Source organism: Giraffa tippelskirchi, chromosome 7, assembly GCF_054371585.1.
Source record: "Giraffa tippelskirchi isolate mGirTip1 chromosome 7, T2T-mGirTip1v1.2.pri, whole genome shotgun sequence".
NCBI lineage: Eukaryota > Metazoa > Chordata > Mammalia > Artiodactyla > Giraffidae > Giraffa > Giraffa tippelskirchi.
Genome location: NC_137281.1, coordinates 67,613,876 through 67,633,701, shown reverse-complemented (window position 1 = coordinate 67,633,701; position 19,826 = coordinate 67,613,876). Strand labels below are relative to the sequence as shown.

General features: G+C 39.4%; 2 protein-coding genes across 2 annotated transcripts; one reads left to right on the top strand and one right to left on the bottom strand.

Moving 5' to 3' along the window:
• Positions 1 to 1,746: 1,746 nt before the first annotated feature.
• Positions 1,747 to 2,679, top strand: LOC145512266 (olfactory receptor 5I1-like). Its single transcript, XM_081505877.1, has one exon. It carries the CDS (start codon positions 1,747 to 1,749, stop codon positions 2,677 to 2,679), a length of 933 nt encoding a protein of 310 aa, XP_081362003.1.
• Positions 2,680 to 18,893: 16,214 nt separating this feature from the next.
• On the bottom strand, positions 18,894 to 19,826 carry LOC145513795 (olfactory receptor 5I1-like). Its single transcript, XM_081510754.1, has one exon. The coding sequence runs from the start codon at positions 19,824 to 19,826 to the stop codon at positions 18,894 to 18,896; it is 933 nt and encodes a 310-aa protein (XP_081366880.1).

The window sequence follows — 19,826 nt, the reverse complement described above, 5'->3', positions numbered from 1 at the left end:
GAGGATGAGATGGTTGGATGGCATCACCGACTCGATGGACAGGGGTTTGTGTGGACTCAGGGAGTTGGTGATGGACAGGGAGGCCTGGCGTGCTGGGGTTCATGGGGTCGCAAAGAGTCAGACACGACTGAGCAACTGAACTGAACTGCAAGCTTATAAAGAAAATATATATATATATATGTATATAACATATATGCACACATATTTAACTTATCTTTAACTTTTGTAGGCAGGAGACATTGAGGTACAGGGAAGCCTGGCACGCTGCAGTGCATGGAGTCCTAAACAATCAGACACAGTCTGTGTTCAGTCACATCAATAACAATGCATATAGCATGCATCGGCATCAAAGATTTTACTTACTTTATTCAATATGTAACATGTTATAAAATGTACACAACACAATTCAAAGAACCCCAATATTGTAAATCAGGAATTCACAAATAAACTGACAAATAGTTGTAAAGCTGGATTTTTACCATCAGCGGGGAGAGAAATCAATTATCTCTATCCTGAGCAAAATGTGCCTGTCTATACACAAGTGTCACTTGCATTGTTATGGGTTATCTACAATTTATAGAGCTGTGGACTAAAGCAATGACAAGGAAATGCAGAGATAACACAGAGAGGTGGATAGGTGAACATATATAACATGTTTTATCATTTTAATCTAAGGGGCCATCCAATATTCCTGAATATTATTATTGTATTGTCTAGATGAATTTAATAAATATGTGAGCATTTGGATTTCTTTAGTTGTTTTTCATAGCTTGGATTTCAGATAACATAAAGTAGATATATGGAATTCCTCAGAATTACTATGTTGCCAACTTTAGAACAGTGAATGAACAAGATGGTGAAGATATTGAGCCTAGAAGGAAATTTAACGTGTTAAATTTGATGAGGAAGGCACTGTCCTTTTCATTTTACAGGTGATGAAGCTGAAATTCTGTGGTTACTTGGCCTGCCAAAGACTTTATAACTGCTAAGTGGCAGAGTTAGGATTCAGTTACTTACATAACTAATTCTGAATCTTACCTCCTTATATTTCATCAGTGGGTTTCAAGAAACTTTAACCAATTTCTTTAGTCCTCAGAGGCAAATTCTCAGCTCAAGATGAGAAATAAAGAACTTCTACTACTCTACATGTATAAGGCTTCAACTGAAACAGAAATGTATCTATTTGTTGTGTAAACAAAAATACCACAAAGGGAAAGAGGCTAGTTACTCAGTTTGCTATGTAGCAATGTAACTAACCTCAATCACTTGACGTTGGTGACGGGTGAGAGAGTTGATGAAATTAAGAAATTCAGAGTTCACCCGCTGGTTTGATGGTGTCTTATTTAATGGGGAAAATATATATATATATATATATATAGCTTTATGAAATAAATGATCAGTTCAATTAAATAAACTATCCCAGGGAATCCCCTGACCATCCAGTGGATAGGACTCTGCGCTTTCAGTATAAAGTAGATGGGTTCCATTGCTCATAGGGAACTAAGGTCCTGCAAGCTACATGTCTCTGCCAAATATTAATTTAAAAAAAAAGTATTTCAGTTGAAAAGCTATGCTTATACTAAACTTACTTTACTTATGCCTAAGTGTTATGAGGGTGCCCAAGTGGATTTAGAATTACTATTCTAATTACTTTAATTATTTTCCTTTGTAGCTACTCTTCAGGTTATTATCAACATCCCCATTGGTACCCTGCTGAAATTCCGACCTCCAGGAACCCTGCAGAGAATGGAGGTGGAGAACAGCACTGTGAAGACACAGTTCTTTCTCTTGGGATTCAGTGACCACCCAGAACTGCAGAGTATTCTTTTTGCTGTGTTTTTGTTCATCTACTCTGTTACCCTGATGGGCAACTTCGGGATGATTTTATTAATCACAGCCAGCCCCCCTTTGCACACTCCTATGTACTTTTTTCTCCGCATCTTGTCTTTCATAGATGCTTGTTACTCTTCAGTCATTGCTCCCAAGTTACTTGTGGACTTAATTTCTGATAAGAAGACCATTTCTTACAATGGCTGTGCTGCACAGTTATATTTCTTCTGCTCTTTGGTGGATACAGAGTCTTTTATCTTGACTGTCATGGCTTATGACCGGTACATAGCCATCTGCAACCCCCTGCTTTACACCGTTATTATGTCCAAGATGATTTGCCGCAAGCTTGCAATTGGAGCGTTTTTAGGGGGCACCGTGAGCTCAGTGATACACACCACTAATACCTTTCAATTGTCTTTCTGCTCCAATGAAATTAACCATTTCTTTTGTGACATCTCCCCACTCTTCTCTCTGTCCTGCACTGACACTTACATCCATGACATTGTACTGGTGGTCTTCGCTAGTTTAGTGGAAGCTATCTGCCTTCCGACAGTTCTCCTCTCTTATATCCTCATCATAGCAGCAACTCTTAAAAGAGGATCTGCTGACGGAAGAAGAAAAGGATTCTCCACTTGTGCGTCCCATCTGACTGTGGTCTCTATCTACCATAGTACCCTGATCTTCATTTATTTGTGTCCCAGTGCTGGCCATTCACTGAATATTGATAAAGGGACCTCTGTGTTCTATACATTGATTATACCTATGCTGAACCCCCTGATTTACAGTTTAAGGAACAAAGATGTGAAAAATGCTCTTAGGAAAATGATTAGCAGGAAATTTCTTTCTTAAGAAAGGATGAAACTGAGGCTGACAACTTTTCTATCCTGTTTCTTGACCTTTAATTTTAACTAATGGAAAAGTCAGTTTAATATGGGTGTTCCCTAATTCTACAGGCAATGAAGCCTGAACCACAAAATTGGGCCAGAGGCTAATGTTAGAGCCAGGCTCTGTTACATATGTCTAATTCTTTATCATTTTAAGTTTGATTTTTTTTTCACACGCATTCATTGTTGGTAGAAATTTAAATTAGTCTCCTTTATGGAAGATAATTTGCTAATATTTGAATGAAATATATAATTCACCTGGAATTTGAAAATTAAACATGCAAGTGTCATTTAAACCAGCAATTCTACTTCTAGTGACTGAACCTGCAAAATTTACCACTTTCAAAGTATTCATTGCATCAGAGCTTATAATCAGTTCAGTTGTGTAAAATCATTTGTTCAGTTGTGTACTACTCTTTGCAAGCCCATGGACCGCAGCATGCCAAGTTTCCCTGTCCATCACCAACTCCCAGAGCTTACTCAAACTCATGGCCATCGAGTTGGTGATGCCATCCAACTATATCATCCTCTGATGTCCCCTTTTCCTCCCACCTACAATCTTTCCCAGCATCAGGGGCAAGCTGTTGAAAATAATCTAAATATCTACCAATAAGGAATAGGCTAAATGAAATAAATTTGAACACTTATATTTTTTTCTCAGGAGTAGATTTACCCTTCATATAATATTCTATATTTCATATTCTTACATTTTGTCTCTCATTTTGTTATTACAATTATACTCAGTATTGGTTAAGCTTTTGATTATATATTGTAGCACTCTTTTGTGAAAATTTATAAATGAAATTCACTGAAATTCTTTGTTAATTAATTTGATTTCCATGGCAGTATGTGTAGATGGTAGAGGCTTCTCTGAGGCTCAGTGATAAAGAACCCGTTTGCCAAAAGCAGGAGACACAGGTTTGATCTCTGGGTCAGAAAGATCCCTTGGAGGAGGAAATGGTAACCTATTTCAATATTCTTACCTGTGAAATTGCATGGACAGAGGAACATGGCTACAGCCTATGAGGCCACAGAAGAGTCAGAGAAGACTTAGTGACTAAACAACAGCAACCATATGCAGATTGAAGCTTAACTGTCAAAACTGTACTCATAGTAAAAAGGCTTTCTCAAAAAAAAAGAAAGAAAAGAAAAGAAAGAAAAAGCCTCCCTCAAATATTAAGTCCTATATGACTTTTTTTTCCTGCCATCCCCTTCAATTATGATGGTAACTCATATTCTAAACCTCACTAAATTTTATAGTGTCATTTGTGTCTCTAGTTATACTCCTGTATTGAACTTCACTTCAGTTCAGTCGCTCAGTTTTGTCCGACTCTTTGTGACCCCATGGACTGCAGTACACCAGGCCTCCCTGTCCATCACCAACTCCCGGAGCTTGCTCAAACTCATGACCATTGCGTAGCTGATGCCATCCAACCATCTCATCCTCTGTTGTCCCCTTCTCCTCCTGCCTTCCATCTTTCTCAGCATCAGGGTCTTTTCTAGTGAGTCAGTTCTTCATGTCAGGTGTCCAAAGTATTGGAGTTTCAGCTTCAGCATCAGTCTTTTCAAAGAATATTCAGGACTGACTTCCTTTAGGATTGACTGGTTGGGTCTCCTTGCAGTCCAAGGGACTCTCAAGAGTCTTCTCCAGCACCACAGTTCAAAAGCATCAGCTCTTTGGTGCTCAGGTTTCTTTACAGTCCAACACTCACATCCATACCTGACTACTGGAAAAACCATAGCTTTGACTAGATGAACATTTGCTGGCAAAGTAATATCTCTGCCTTTTAATATGCCATCTAGGTTGGTCATAGCTTTTCTTCCAAGTAGCAAGCATCTTTTAATTTCATGGCTGCAGTCATCATCTGCAGTGACTTTGGAGCCTAGAAAAATAAAGTCGGCCACTGTTTCCCCATCTACTTGCCATGAAGTGATGGGATCAGATGCCATGATCTTAGTTTTCTGAATGTTGAGTTTTAAGCCAACTTTTTCACTCTTCTCTTTCATTTTGATCAAGGGGCTCTTTAGTTCTTCTTTGCTTTCTGCCATAAGGGTGGTATCATCTGAGTATCTGAGGTTACTGATATCTCTCCCGGCAATCTTGATTCCAGCTTGTGCTTCATCCAGCTTGGCATTTCTCATGATGTACTCTGCACATAAGTTAAATAAGCAGGGTGACAATATACAGCCTCAACATACTCCTTTCCCTATTTGGAGCCAGTCTGTTGTTCCATGTTTGGTTCTAACTGTTGCTTCTTGAGCTGCATATAGATTTCTCAGGAGGCAGGTAAGGTCGTCTGCTATTGAATTTATTCATTAACTTTTTAAATTTGAATCCTTGCCTCTTTATCACAATATCTTCTCCAGTGCATATAATGAGTAAAATTTTATGAAATAAAAATAATTTTACTAGTGAGATTTTTCTGGCTGTCCAGTGGTTAAGACTCTGCTTTATCATTGGAGGGGGTTCAGGTTCAATACTTGGTTGGGAAACTAAGATCCAAAAAGCCATGAGACACAGTCAAAAAAAATTCCTTTTTAATATTGACTGTTTTTATTATATTATATACTCATAATAGGCAGCAACTGTTTCTTTCTCTTGCAGTTTTTGGCTCATTCTTCAGAAGCGTACCATATTATGCACATGCCTATTTAAAGATATTGTCAAATTTGGTGAGATTTTTTAAAAAAATTATGCAGCCTGCAAATATCAACTTCATCAAAGTCTGGCTTGTAAAATATTTTCTCAAAAATATATACAGTCTGAAATCTCTTGAATGGTAAGCAGTTAACATTTCTAAGGAAGGGCATCCTCTGAGGGCCAGAGATGGGAACTAAAGCAGATGGATGGTGCAGTGATAGTCTGACTGACTGCTGAGGTGGGGCCAATAAAGAGAGTGTGGGTGGAGAGTCTAAAGTCAGTGATAAACCCTAAGGCAGTTGAATAGAGTGAGAGAGGATGAATTAGAGAGGAACGTCTTCTGACAATAAAAATGTGTACTGGGTTATAAATCCACTTCCACTCATGGCAGTGAAGAAATTAACTTTACAAGAAGGGTTTTGTCCACAGAAATCAGTAGTGAGGTAGGACTTGTGACATCTGGAAATTAGACCATTAAGGTACTTTTCAGGGAACTGGCCAAGATTGAAAATGGTGTGGCCAGCATGGGTCACTGTGAAGAAATCTCTGCGCAGCCCTAGCAGGAGGTAAGGCAAGGTCAGGAGAAGCTAGTCCTTAGGGTTCTGGGCAGAGAACTCCAGACATGAGCTGTGGCTGAGTTGTACAACTAGAATCTCTAAGACTGGCATGAGTGCATGCTAAGTCACTTCAGTCGTGTCTGACTCTTTGCGACCTCATGGACTGTAGCCCGCCAGGCTCCTCTGTCCATGGGATTCTCCAGGCAAGAATACTGGTGTGGGTTGCCATTCACTTCTCCAGGGGATCATCTGAGCCCAGTGAGCTGGCTCTAAAGTGAAAGATGAATCCTGCAGACTCTATTTCATGACTTTATGTGATAAACTACACCATCTTTTCTTTCAGTACCAGAATTTAGTCCCTGATGAGGTGTTAGTTGGCTAAGGTCACAGATCTAACAAGTAAAAGGTAGTATACAGATTTGAACTCAGGTCTACCCACTTCAAATCTTGTTATTACCTTAAACTCTCTACCATCTTCATCATTTTCTTGAAATGAACATAAATCAAAAGCAAAACAAACAAAAACAACCCAGGTTTCCTGATCATCTGTAAACACTATTAAATCAAAACTTCAAACAGATAAAGATAAAAAAGGGATTTTTAAAATTACATATATATTTGAAAAATGGTCAGTGAAGCTAATTTTACATGATATGAATGGGCTTCATGTTTATAATGATCAGACAAGTCCACCTCTTTGCAACTCCATGGGCCACAGGCTCTTATGCCCATGGAATTTTCCAGGCAAGAATACTGGGGTGGTGTGCCATTCCGCATTCCAGGGAACCTTCCCAACCCAAGCATTCCAGGGAACCTTCCCAACCCAGGGACTGAACACCTCTTGCGTCTCCTGTACTGGCAGGTTGATTCTTTACCACTGGCACTGAGATAGGAAACCAGGTTCTGTTTGTGGAGCCAAGGAATGAACTCCACAAACTAGCAAACACTCACACAGGCAAGGTTATTATAAAAGATAGAGATGCAAAGCCCTTAGCATAGACACTGACAGGGTGTGAAGAGCCCCAAAAAGGTGGGGATTACTACAGTTTTATATATTTACTAGTGCTGATCTGTGCATTTTTGGTTGACTTGTAACTTTATTTTTTTTCTCTTAATAAATTTATTTATTTTAGTTGGGGGCTAATTACTTTGCAATATTATAGTGGTTTTTGCCATACATTGACATGAATCAGCCATGGGTTTACATCTGTTCCCCTTCCTGGACTCCCCCTCCCACCTCCCTCCCGATCCCATCCCTCTGAGTCATCCCATTGCCCCAGCCCTGAGCATTTGTCTCATGCTTCGAACCTGGAATGGTGTTCTGTTTCACATATGATAATATACATGTTTCAATGCTATTCTCCCAGAACGTCCCACCCTCACCTTCTCCCTCAGAGTCCATAAGACTGTTCTATACATCTGTGTCTCTTATTCTGTCTCGCGTATAAGGTTATCGTTACCATCTTTCAAATTCCATATATATGCATTAGTATACTGTATTGGTGTTTTTCTTTCTGGCTTACTTCACTCTGTATAATGGGCTCCAGTTTCATCCATCTCAATAGAACTGATTCAAATGTATTCTTTTTAATGGCTGAGTAATATTCCATTGTGTATATGTACCACTGCTTCCTTATCCATTCATCTGCTGATGGACATCTAGGTTGCTTCCATGTCCTGGCTATTGTAAACAGTGCTGCGATGAACACTGGGGTACACGTGTCTCTTTCAATTCTGGTTTCCTCTGTGTGTATGCCCAGCAGTGGGATTGCTGGGTCATATGGCAATTCTATTCCCAGTTTTTTAAGGAATCTTCACACTGTTCTCCATAGTGGCTGTACTAGTTTGCATTCCCACCAACAGTGTAAGAGGGTTCCCTTTTCTCCACACCCTCTCCAGCATTTATTGCTTGTAGACTTTTGGATAGCAGCCATTCTGACAGGCGTGAAATGGTACCTCATTGTGGTTTTGATTTGCATTTCTCTAATAATGAGTGATGTTGAGCATCCTTTCATGTGTTTGTTGGCCATCTGTATGTCTTCTTTGGAGAAATGTCTGTTTAGTTCTTTGGCCCATTTTTTGATTGGGTCGTTTATTTTCCTGGAATTCAGCTACAGGAGTTGCTTGTATATTTTTGAGATTAATTGTTTGTCTGTTGCTTCGCTTGCTATTATTTTCTCCCATTCTGAAGGCTGTCTTTTCACCTTGCTTATAGTTTCCTTTGTTGCGCAAAAGCTTTTAATTTTAATTAGGTCCCATTTATTTATTTTTGCTTTTATTTCCGATATTCTGGGAGGTGGGTCATGGAGGATCCTGCTGTGATTTATGTCGGAGAGTGTTTTGCCTATGTTTTCCTCTAGGAGTTTTATAGTTTCTGGTCTTACGTTTAGATCTTTAATCCATTTTGAGTTTATTTTTGTGTATGGTGTTAGAAAGTGTTCTAGTTTCATTCTTTTACAAGTGGTTGACCAGTTTTCCCAGAACCACTTTTTAAAGAGATTGTCTTTTCTCCATTGTATATTCTTGCCTTCTTTGTCAAAGATAAGGTGTCCATTGATGCGTGGATTTATCTCTGGGCTTTCTATTTTGTTCCATTGATCTATATTTCTATCTTTGTGCCAGTACCATACTGTCTTGGTGAGTGTGGCTTTGTAGTAGAGCCTGAAGTCAGGCAGGTTGATTCCTCCAGTTCCATTCTTCTTTCTCAAGACTGCTTTGGCTATTCGAGGTTTCATATATTTCCATACAAATTGTGAAATGATTTGTTCTAGTTCTGTGAAAAATACCGTTGGTAGCTTGATAGGGATTGCATTGAATCTATAGATTGCTTTGGGTAGTATGCTCATTTTCACTATATTAATTCTTCCAATCCATGAACACGGTATATTTCTCCATCTGTTTGTGTCCTCTTTGATTTCTTTCATCAGTGTTTTATAGTTTTCTATATATAAGTCTTTTGTTTCTTTAGGTAGATATATTCCTAAGTATTTTATTCTTTTTGTTGCAATGGTGAATAGTATTGCTTCCTTAATTTCTCTTTCTGTTTTCTCATTCTTGGAGTATAGGAATGCAAGGGATTTCTGTGTGTTAATTTTATATCCTGCAACTTTACTATATTCATTGATTAGCTCTAGTAATTTTCTGGTAGAATCTTTAGGGTTTTCTATGTAGAGGATCATGTCATCTGCAAACAGTGAGAATTTTACTTCTTCTTTTCCTATCTGGATTCCTTTTATTTCTTTTTCAGCTCTCATTGCTGTGGCCAAAACTTCCAAAACTGTGTTGAATAGTAGTGGTGAAAGTGGGCACCCTTGCCTTGTTCCTGACTTTAGGGAAAATGCTTTCAATTTTTCACCATTGAGGATAATGTTTGCTGTGGGTTTGTCATATATAGCTTTTATTATGTTGAGATATGTTCCTTCTATTCCTGCTTTCTGGAGGGTTTTAATCATAAATGGATGCTGAATTTTCTCAAAGGCTTTTTCTGCATCTATTGAGATGATCATATGGTTTTTATCTTTCAATTTGTTAATGTGGTGTGTCACATTGATTGATTTGCAGATGTTAAAGAAACCTTGCATTCCTGGGATAAAGCCCACTTGGTCATGATGTATGATCTTTTTAATATGATGTTGGATTCTGTTTGCTAGAATTTTATTAAGGATTTTTGCATCTATGTTCATCAGTGATATTGGCCTGTAGTTTTCTTTTTTTGTGGCATCTTTGTCTGGTTTTGGAATTAGGATGATGGTGGCCTCATAGAATGAGTTTGGAAGTTTACCATCTTCTGCAATTTTCTGGAAGAGTTTGAGTAGGATAGGTGTTAGCTCTTCTCTAAATTTTTGGTAGAATTCAGCTGTGAAGCCATCTGGTCCTGGGCTTTTGTTTGCTGGAAGATTTCTGATTACAGTTTCGATTTCCATGCTTGTGATGGGTCTGTTAAGATCTTCTATTTCCTCCTGGTTCAGTTTTGGAAAGTTACACTTTTCTAAGAATTTGTCCATTTCTTCCAAGTTGTCCATTTTATTGGCATATAGCTGTTGGTAGTAGTCTCTTATGATCCTTTGTATTTCTGTGGAGTCTGTTGTGATCTCTCCGTTTTCATTTCTAATTTTGTTGATCTGATTCTTCTCCCTTTGTTTCTTGATGAGTCTGGCTAATGGTTTGTCAATGTTGTTTATCTTCTCAAAAAACCAGCTTTTAGTTTTGTTGATTTTTGCTATGGTCTCTTTTGTTTCTTTTGCATTTATTTCTGCCCTAAGTTTTAAGATTTCTTTCCTTCTACTGACCCTGGGGTTCTTCATTTCTTCCTTCTCTAGTTGCTTTAGGTGTAGAGTTAGGTTATTTGTTTGATTTTTTTCTTGTTTCTTGAGGTACGCCTGTATTGCTATGAACCTTCCCCTTAGCATTGCTTTTACAGTGTCCCATAGGTTTTGGGTTGTTGTGTTTTCATTTTCATTCGTTTCTATGCATATTTTGATTTCTTTTTTGATTTCTTCTGTGATTTGTTGGTTATTCAGAAGCGTGTTGTTTAGCCTCCATATGTTGGAATTTTTAATAGTTTTTTTTCCTGTAATTGAGGTCTAAACTTACTGCATTGTGGTCAGAGAAGATGACTGGGATGATTTCTATTTTTTTGAATTTACCAAAGCTAGATTTATGGCCCAGGATGTGATCTATCCTGGAGAAAGTTCCGTGTGCACTTGAGAAAAAGGTGAAATTGATTGTTTTGGGGTGGAAAGTCCTGTAAATATCAATTAAATGTAACTTGTCTATTGTATTATTTAAAGTTTGTGTTTGCTTGTTAATTTTCTGTTTAGTTGATCTATCCATATGTGTGAGTGGAGCATTAAAGTCTCCCATTATTATTGTGTTACTGTTAATTTCCCCTTTCATACTTGTTAGTATTTGCCTTATATATTTTGGTGCTCCTATGTTGGGTGCATATATATTTATGATTGTTATATCTTCTTCTTGGATTGATCCTTTGATCATTATGTAGTGTCCTTCTTTGTCCCTTTTCACATCCTTTATTTTAAAGTCTATTTTATCTGAAATGAGTATTGCGACTCCTGCTTTCTTTTGGTCTCCGTTTGCATGAAATATATTTTTCCATCCCTTCACTTTCAGTCTGTATGTGTCCCTTGTTTTGAGGTGGGTCTCTTGTAGACAGCATATATAGGGGTCTTGTTTTTGTATCCATTCAGCCAGTCTTTGTCTTTTGGTTGGGGCATTCAATCCATTTACATTTAAGGTAATTATTGATAAGTATGGTCCTATTGCCATTTACTTTGTTGTTTTGAATTCATGTTTAAACATCCTTTCTGTATTTCCTGCTTAGAGAAGATCCTTTAGCATTTGTTGGAGAGCTGGTTTGGTGGTGCTGAATTCCCTCAGCTTTTGCTTGTCTGTAAAGCTTCTGAATTCTCCTTCATATCTGAATGAGATCCTTGCTGGGTACAGTAATCTGGGTTGTAGATTATTCTCTTTCATTACTTTAAGTATGTCCTGCCTTTCCCTTCTAGACTGAAGAGTTTCTACTGAAAGATCAGCTGTTACCCTTATGGGGATCCCCTTGTGTGTTATTTGTTGTTTTTCCCTTGCTGCTTTTAATATTTGTTCTTTGTGTTTGATCTTTGTTAATTTGATTAATATGTGTCTTGGGGTGTTTTGCCTTGGTTTTATCCTGTTTGGAACTCTCTGGGTTTCTTGGACTTCTGTGACTATTTCCTTCCTCATTTTAGGGAAATTTTCAACAATTATCTCCTCGAGTATTTTTTCATGGCCTTTCCTTTTATCTTCTTCTTCTGGGACTCCTATGATTCGAATGTTGGGGTGCTTCATATTGTTCCAGAGGTCCCTGAGATTTTCCTCATTTCCTTTGATTCTTTTTTCTTTTTTCCTCTCTGCTTCGTTTATTTCCACCATTCTATCTTCTACCTCACTTATCCTGTCTTCTGCCTCCATTATTCTACTGTTGGTTCCCTCCAGAGTGTCTTTTATCTCCTTTGTTTCATTATTCATTATATATTATCTCCTTTTTATTTCTTCTAGGTCCTTGATAAACATTTCTTGCATCTTCTCAATCCTTGTCTCCAGGGTATTTATCTGTAACTCCATTTTGTTTTCAAGATTTTGAGTTATTTTTATTATCATTATTCTAAATTCTTTTTCAGATAGATTCCCTATCTCCTCCTCTTTTGTTTGGTTTGATGGGCATTTATCATTTTCCTTTACTTTCTGAGTATTTCTCTGCCTTTTCATCTTGTTTAGATTGCTGTGTTAGGCATGGCCCTTCTGTATTCTGGTAGTATGAAGTTCCTCTTTATTGTGGAGGTTCCTCACTGTGGATGGGGTTGGACTGGTGGCTTCTCAAGGTTTCCTGGTTGGGAGAGCTTGTGTCAGTGTTCTGGTGGGTGGAGCTAGATTTCTTCTCTCTAGAGTGCAATGGAGTGTCCAGTATTGAGTTTTGAGATGTCTATGGATTTGGTGTGCCTCTGGGCAGCCTGTATATTGATGCTCAGGGCTATGTTCCTCTGTTGCTGGAGAATTTGCATGGTATGTCTTGCTCTGGAACTTATTGGCTCTTGGGTGGAGCTTGGTTTCAGTGTATATGTGGAGGCTTTTGGATGATCTCTTATTACTTAATGTTTCCTCTGGCTTTCATTCTTATTCTTGCAGTAGCCTCAAGACTTCTCCATCCATACAGCATCGATAATAAAACTTTTAGGTTAATGGTGAAAAGATTCTCCACAGTGAGGGATACCCAGAGAGGTTCACTGAGTTACATGGAGAGGTGGGGGGGGGCTTGAGGTGACCAGGAGGAGAAGAGGGGGACTCAAACGTGGAGAGAGCAGTCTAGCCAGTAAGCACTTCCCTCTGTGCTCTCCACAGTCTGGAACCCTCAGAGAGGTTCACGGAGATAGATAGAGAAGGGGGAGGAAGGTAATAGAGGTGAGCATGAGTAGAAAGGGAGGAATCAAGAGGGAAGAGAGAGATCTGGGCAGTATTCTGTTCCCAAAATGTTCTCCAATGCCCAGAACACCCTCAGAGATTCACAGAATTGGGTTGAGAAGAGAAGGAGGAGGGTGGGAGATAGAGGTTCCCTGGGGGAGAAGAAAGAGCGTCAATAGGGGGAGAGAGTAATCAAGCTAGTAATCCCACTCCTGAGTACTAAAGATTGGGCTCTTAAACGTACAAAATTGGTATCAAATATGTAAAACAAAGATTAAAAATCTAGAGTAGAGGTTAAACTCAAAAAAATAAAATATAAAAAAAAGAAAAAAGAAAACAAAATCACAAAAAGTATAAGATATATGTATGCAGTTTGCTTTAAAAATAGGGTTGTGTTTTTTTTGCAAGATAATAGTGGGTTATAAAAATGAAAATTAAAGGTGTAATAGAGGCCTTAAAGAAAACAGAAAAAAATTTAAAAAACATGATAATAGTAAAAATATATCCAGGACTTTCTCTGGAGGTGTTGTGAGCAGTGTGGGTTCTGTTCAGTTTCAGATAGATCCTTGTTCCTGCTTATACTTTTCAAGATCTATAGGCCCCTTTCAGTGTAGTCGGTGTTAACTACAGGGATTTTAATCTGTTGGCCTGTCACTTCCAAAGCGCTTCCCTCGGTTTATTTGGCTTCTGTTTGCAGGTCTCTTCAGTGTCTAACTTCTGCCCTGCCACAAAGGGGCAGAGGTGGTCTCTTTAGGTTCGCATGTTCAGTCATGCTGTGGGGAGGGAGGAAAACTGCAAACCAATATCACTGGCGTGTGTGTGGAGAGCTCGCAGTGTCTCGGCCACACTGGGTTTGCCCCCGCTCACGGCGTGTGTGCTTTCCCTGTCTACCCTGCTCAGGCTTCAGGTTACTTTGCCAGGTAGTGGGCCCTGAGATGCGTGCACTTCCCAGGTCTAAGCCACTCAGGGTCAAGTTCCTGGGTACTCCACAAACACACAGACTCTGTTGGGCCCGTGGTTTGTGCCGTTCCCGGTCGGAGCAGCTCAGGCAGCCAGGAGTTTGGCGGTGCACTCTCCCCTGTTGGGGCGGTGTGGCTTATCACCTCCCTGGTCCCCGCCTCGGTTTATGGGCGCGCCCGGCACCGGTGTGCTTTGTGTCAGTTCTGGGGAGCTGGTTTCTGGCTGCGACCCTCCCGGCGGCTGTTAGCCCTCTGGAATCTCAGGCAGTCTTTGCTTAGAAACTGGAAGCCTGTTTGCAGTTTGGTAGGGGGTGCCCTCTCTGGGGCCGAGTTTGCCCCTTTCCGTCTCTGGCTGGCCCCGCCTGCCCGCTGTGTCCGGCGGGGAACTGGGCGGTCCGCAGCCGGCTAGCTCTCCTCTGGTATCGCTCAGTCCTTTGTTCTGTGAGTGGGCTGGCAGTGCCTTAGATTTGGGCTTTTCACGGGATAGTTCTCTCTCTCTGGCTGTCCCACAGTTTAGGTTGCTATCTCACGTTAGCTCCCTCAGATTGCCCTCAGGGCACTCGGGCCCGGTCCTTACCCTAAGCAGTGCTGCCTGCTCCTCTCCGTTCAGCCCCCACTTGCTGGTGGCAGATGCGAGCATCTGGGGTTCTTTTCTGGGAGTTGCCTTTAGGCATATAATCTGTGGGTTTTATTTATTTTTTCTCCTGGTTATGTTGCCGTCCGAGATTCGAAATCTTCCCCCAAACCCGCTGTTGAGAGGGTTTCCTGGTGTTTGGAAACTTCTCTTTTACGACTCCCTCCCCGGAACGGGTCTCCATCCCTAACTCTTTTGTCTCTCTTTTTATCTTTTATATTTTGTCCTACCGCCTTTCGCATATAAATGGTCTCTTTTTCTGGTTGCCTGATGTCCTCTGCCAGCATTCAGAAGTTGTTTTGTGAAGTTTGCTCAGCGTTCAGATGTTCTTTCGATAAATTTGTGGGGGAGAGAGTGGTCTCCCCATCCTATTCCTCCGCCATCTTAGCCCCGCCTCCTGACTTGTAACTTTAGTATGCATCATTTTTGACCAATTAGTTCAAACTTCGCAACATCCAGTTTGTCATTTTTATGGCTTTCTTGGATCCCCATGTTTCTCAGTTTTTCCAGACATTGTGACAATGTTCCCTGACTCTTTCTTAAGACCCCAGGCGATTATTTAGGGGCTAGATAAATATGTTTAGGAGCTAATTGTCTATCTGGAGCTTTTCTGCTTGATAGATTAGATAGCAGCTAATGATTATCTTGTCCTGGGTCTGAATGTTTTATGATTTACCAGACAAGGGAGGCATTCCTCTGAATGCCTAGAAATTGGAAAAAGGAGTGACATGCTTACTTGAGAAGAAAAAAGTTGAAATTAAAAAAAAAAAAGAAATTGAAGTTTCAAAGTCTTACACTGTCTAGAAATTTCTGCCTCACCACCACATGAGAAGGCTAATTTTTGCAGATATAAATACTTTCACATGTTCTTAATCAATTTCATTGGGTTGTGAAGAGCTTTAGACAGTGATTGAGAGTTCCTGATATGTGCTATATTCTATGAACTATAAATAATTTGAAATCATGAGAGAAAATATTTAAGAAACAATCAAATACTTTTGTCTAAAATTCTAATTCTTATTAGAATTCTAATTCAAATAATCTGCTGAAAATTCAAAGTTTTTTAATATGTTGTTTCCTTCAAATGATGTCTTGATTATAAAATCATCAGCACCAAAGGGATATTGAAAATAAGTGAACAGGACCTAACCTAAATAAAAATCTGTATAAGCAATTGCTCTCTCCTCCTAAAATTATAAAGAGTGCCTCCATGTTCCTTTCATGGCCACAGCCTAAGATAAAATGAATGCTTCTGAGAACTTTAAATTGTGCTATGTTTTCACAACTGGATTAATTGCTAATTGAATACAGGGAGAACAGAATATGTAATTAATTAAGCTTTTGGAAAATATTTCAGGGATTAACTAGCATATAATAATTTAGCACTACACAATAGTGATAACCACTGTTAATATTTTGTTTAGAATATTATTCCAATTTATTTCATACTTTCATAGATAACATAGTCACTATATATAGCATGCTAATATAACTAATACTTTGTTCCTCCCCTACAAAGGGAACTATATTTGTGTTAATATATGATTTAACATATATGATTTATGATTTAAACCATATTATGGGACCTTTCTGGAGAAGGCAATGGCACCACACTCCAGCACCCTTGCCTGGAAATTCCCATGGATGGAGGAGCCTGGTAGGCTGCAGTCCATGGGGTCGCTAAGAGTCGGACACGACTGAGTGACTTCACTTTCACTTTTCACTTTCATGCATTGGAGAAGGAACTGGCAATCCACTCCAGAATTCTTGCCTGGAGATTCCCAGGGGTGGGGGAGCCAGGTGGGCTGCAGTCTATGGGGTCGCTAAGAGTCGGACACGACTGAAGCAACTTAGCAGCAGCAGCAGCAGCAGCAGCATGGGGCCTTTCAGTTTATTTATTTATTTATTTTCATTTTTAACTAGTGTAATGCTATGAACCCAGTGGGAAGATGGAGTCCTCTTTAGTGACCTTTGGAGGATCAGGGGATGTTTGCTGACATAATTAAGGCAGAATGAAGAGGAATTAAGGCAGAATGAAGAGTTTTACAACAAATAATTCCTGTCTCTGACTCTCATTTCTGTATAGGGCAAAAGAAAACATATGCAAATAGATTTCACCTAAAGTGAACATGGTAGGATAATAAAATCAAAGAAAAGAGCAATTTTTTTTATCAGTTTACAAAGTTTCAATTTTATATTAATTGTTCTGGCTACACTCATTCATCTGTTGTTCAATAAGTATTTCTGAATTGAATTCTCAGGTGAAACACTGTAAGTGGCATAGTAGAAAAAATGGTGAGCAGGATAGTAAATGTCATGCTTTTATGGAATATTTAGACATGGAGGGAAGTTTCTTATTTGCTCTTGTTTATTTATTTTCTACTTACTTTTTTTTGTCATGGTGGAATATTTACAGGGTGATGAAAGTACGTAAAAAGGGTACAAACAAAACTAATTTGACTCAGTAACATTATCTCCTGACTGAGCAAGTCTATTAAGCCTATTGTTTAAAAAAAAAAAAAATGGAGCCCTTAGGGAAGTAAGTTTAATTGACATGGATAGAGCAGTTCCTCTTCTCATGATACCTCACTAGGGCCTCCCAGGAACAGAGAAAAGAGATGTGAAAAAAGGCCTTTTGCACAAAGATAGAAATATAGATCAATGGAACAAAATAGAAAGCCCAGAGATAAACCCACACACCTATGGACACCTTATCTTCGACAAAGGAGGCAAGAATATACAATGGAGAAAAGACAATCTCTTTAACAAGTGGTGCTGGGAAAACTAGTCAACCACTTGTAAAAGAATGAAACTAGAACACTTCCTAACACCATACACAAAAATAAACTCAAAATGGATTAAAGATCTAAACGTAAGACCAGAAACTATAAAACTCCTAGGGGAAAACATAGGCAAAACACTCTCCGACATAAATCACAGCAGGATCCTCCATGACCCACCTCCCAGAATATCGGAAATAAAAGCAAAAATAAATAAATGGGACCTAATTAAAATTAAAAGCTTTTGCACAACAAGGGAAACTATAAGCAAGGTGAAAAGACAGCCTTCAGAATGGGAGAAAATAATAGCAAGCGAAGCAACAGACAAACAATTAATCCCCAAAATATACAAGCAACTCCTGCAGCTGAATTCCAGAAAAATAAACGACCCAATAAAAAAATGGGCCAAAGAACTAAACAGACATTTCTCCAAAGAAGACATACAGATGGCTAACAAACACATGAAAAGATGCTCAACATCACTCATTATTAGAGAAATGCAAATCAAAACCACAATGAAGTACCATTTCACGCCCGTCAGAATGGCTGCTATCCAAAAGTCTACAAGCAATAAATGCTGGAGAGGGTGTGGAGAAAAGGGAACCCTCTTACACTGTTGGTGGGAATGCAAACTAGTACAGCCACTATGGAGAACAGTGTGGAGATTCCTTAAAAACCTGGGAATAGAATTGCCATACGACCCAGCAATCCCACTGCTGGGCATACACACTGAGGAAACCAGAATTGAAAGAGACGCATGTACCCCAATGTTCATCGCAGCACTGTTTACAATAGTCAGGACGTGGAAGCAACCTAGATGTCCATCAGCAGACGAATGGATAAGGAAGCAGTGGTACATATACACAATGGAATATTACTCAGCCATTAAAAAAAATACATTTGAATCTGTTCTATTGAGATGGATGAAACTGGAGCCCATTATACAGAGTGAAGTAAGCCAGAAAGAAAAACACCAATACAGTATACTAATGCATATATATGGAATTTGAAAGATGGTAATGATAACCCTATATGCGAGACAGAATAAGAGACACAGATGCATAGAACAGTCTCATGGACTCTGAGGGAGAAGGTGAGGGTGGGACGTTCTGGGAGAATAGCATTGAAAGATGCATATTATCATATGTGAAACAGAACACCATTCCATGTTCGATGCATGAGACAAATGCTCAGGACTGGGGCAATGGGATGACCCAGAGGGATGGGATGGGGAGGGAGGTGGGATGGGGGTCCAGGAAGGGGAACAGATGTAAACCCATGGCTGATTCATGTCAATGTATGGCAAAAACTGCTACAATATTGTAAAGTAATTAGCCCCCAACTAAAATAAATAAATTTATTTAAAAAAATGAAAATAAAAAAAAGAAAAAAGGCCTTTTGTGCAAAACAGCCAAGAGACCCTATTGCTACTCTTCTTTAGTTTGTTGAGAAGATTAAGATCATTAAGGCCTGCTCCCTATACTCAATTTAGGCACAATTGAAAATAATGGGAAACATTCAGAAGGTTGTACTGGTGAGTTATAGGAACTTATGTCAAAATACTAGAGCTTCAACTCTCAGAATCTTTAAAGATTTAAAGAACACAGATCAAGAAACAGGGTAGAAAACTTCTCAGCCTCAGTTTCATCCTTTCTTAACAAAAATATTTTCTGCTAATCATTTTCCTGAAGGCATTTTTTACATCTTTGTTCCTAAGGCTGTAAATTAAGGGATTTAACATAGGTATAATCAATGTATAGAACACAGAGGTCACTTTATCAATAGCCAGTGAATGGCCAGTGCCAGGACGCAAATAAATGAAGATCAGGGTTCCATGGTAGATAGAGACCACGGTCAGATGGGACGCACAAGTGGAGAAACCTTTTCTTCTTCCCTCGGCAGAACCTGTTTTAAGAATGGCTGCTATGATGAGGATATAAGAGAGGAGAATTGTCGGAAGGCAGAGAGCTTCCACTAAACTAGCGAAGACCACCAGTACAACGTCATGGGTGTAGGTGTCAGTGCAGGACAGAGAGAAGAGAGGGGAGGTGTCACAAAAGAAATGGTTAATTTCACTGGAGCAGAAAGACAGGTGAAATATATTCGTGGTGTGGATGATTGAACTCATGGTGCCTCCCAGAAATGCTCCAATTGCAAGCTTGCAACAAATCCTCTTGGACATAATAATGGTGTAAAGCAGGGGGTTGCAGATGGCTATGTATCGGTCATAAGCCATGACAGTCAAGAGAAAAGCTTCTGTGTCCACCAAACAGCAGAAGAAATATAACTGTGCAGCGCAACCATTATAAGAAATGGTCTTCTTATCAGAAACTAAGTCCACAAGTAATTTGGGGGCAATGACTGAAGAGCAGCAGGCGTCTACGAAAGACAGAAAGCGGAGAAAAAAGTACATAGGTGTGTGCAAAGGGGGACTAGCTGTGATTAATAAAATCATCCCAAGGTTCCCCAGGAGGGTAATAGAGTAGATGGACAGAAACACAGCAAAAAGAACACTCTGCAGTTCTGGGTGGTCACTGAATCCCAAGAGAAAGAACTGTGTCTTCACGGTGCTGTTCTCCATCTCCAT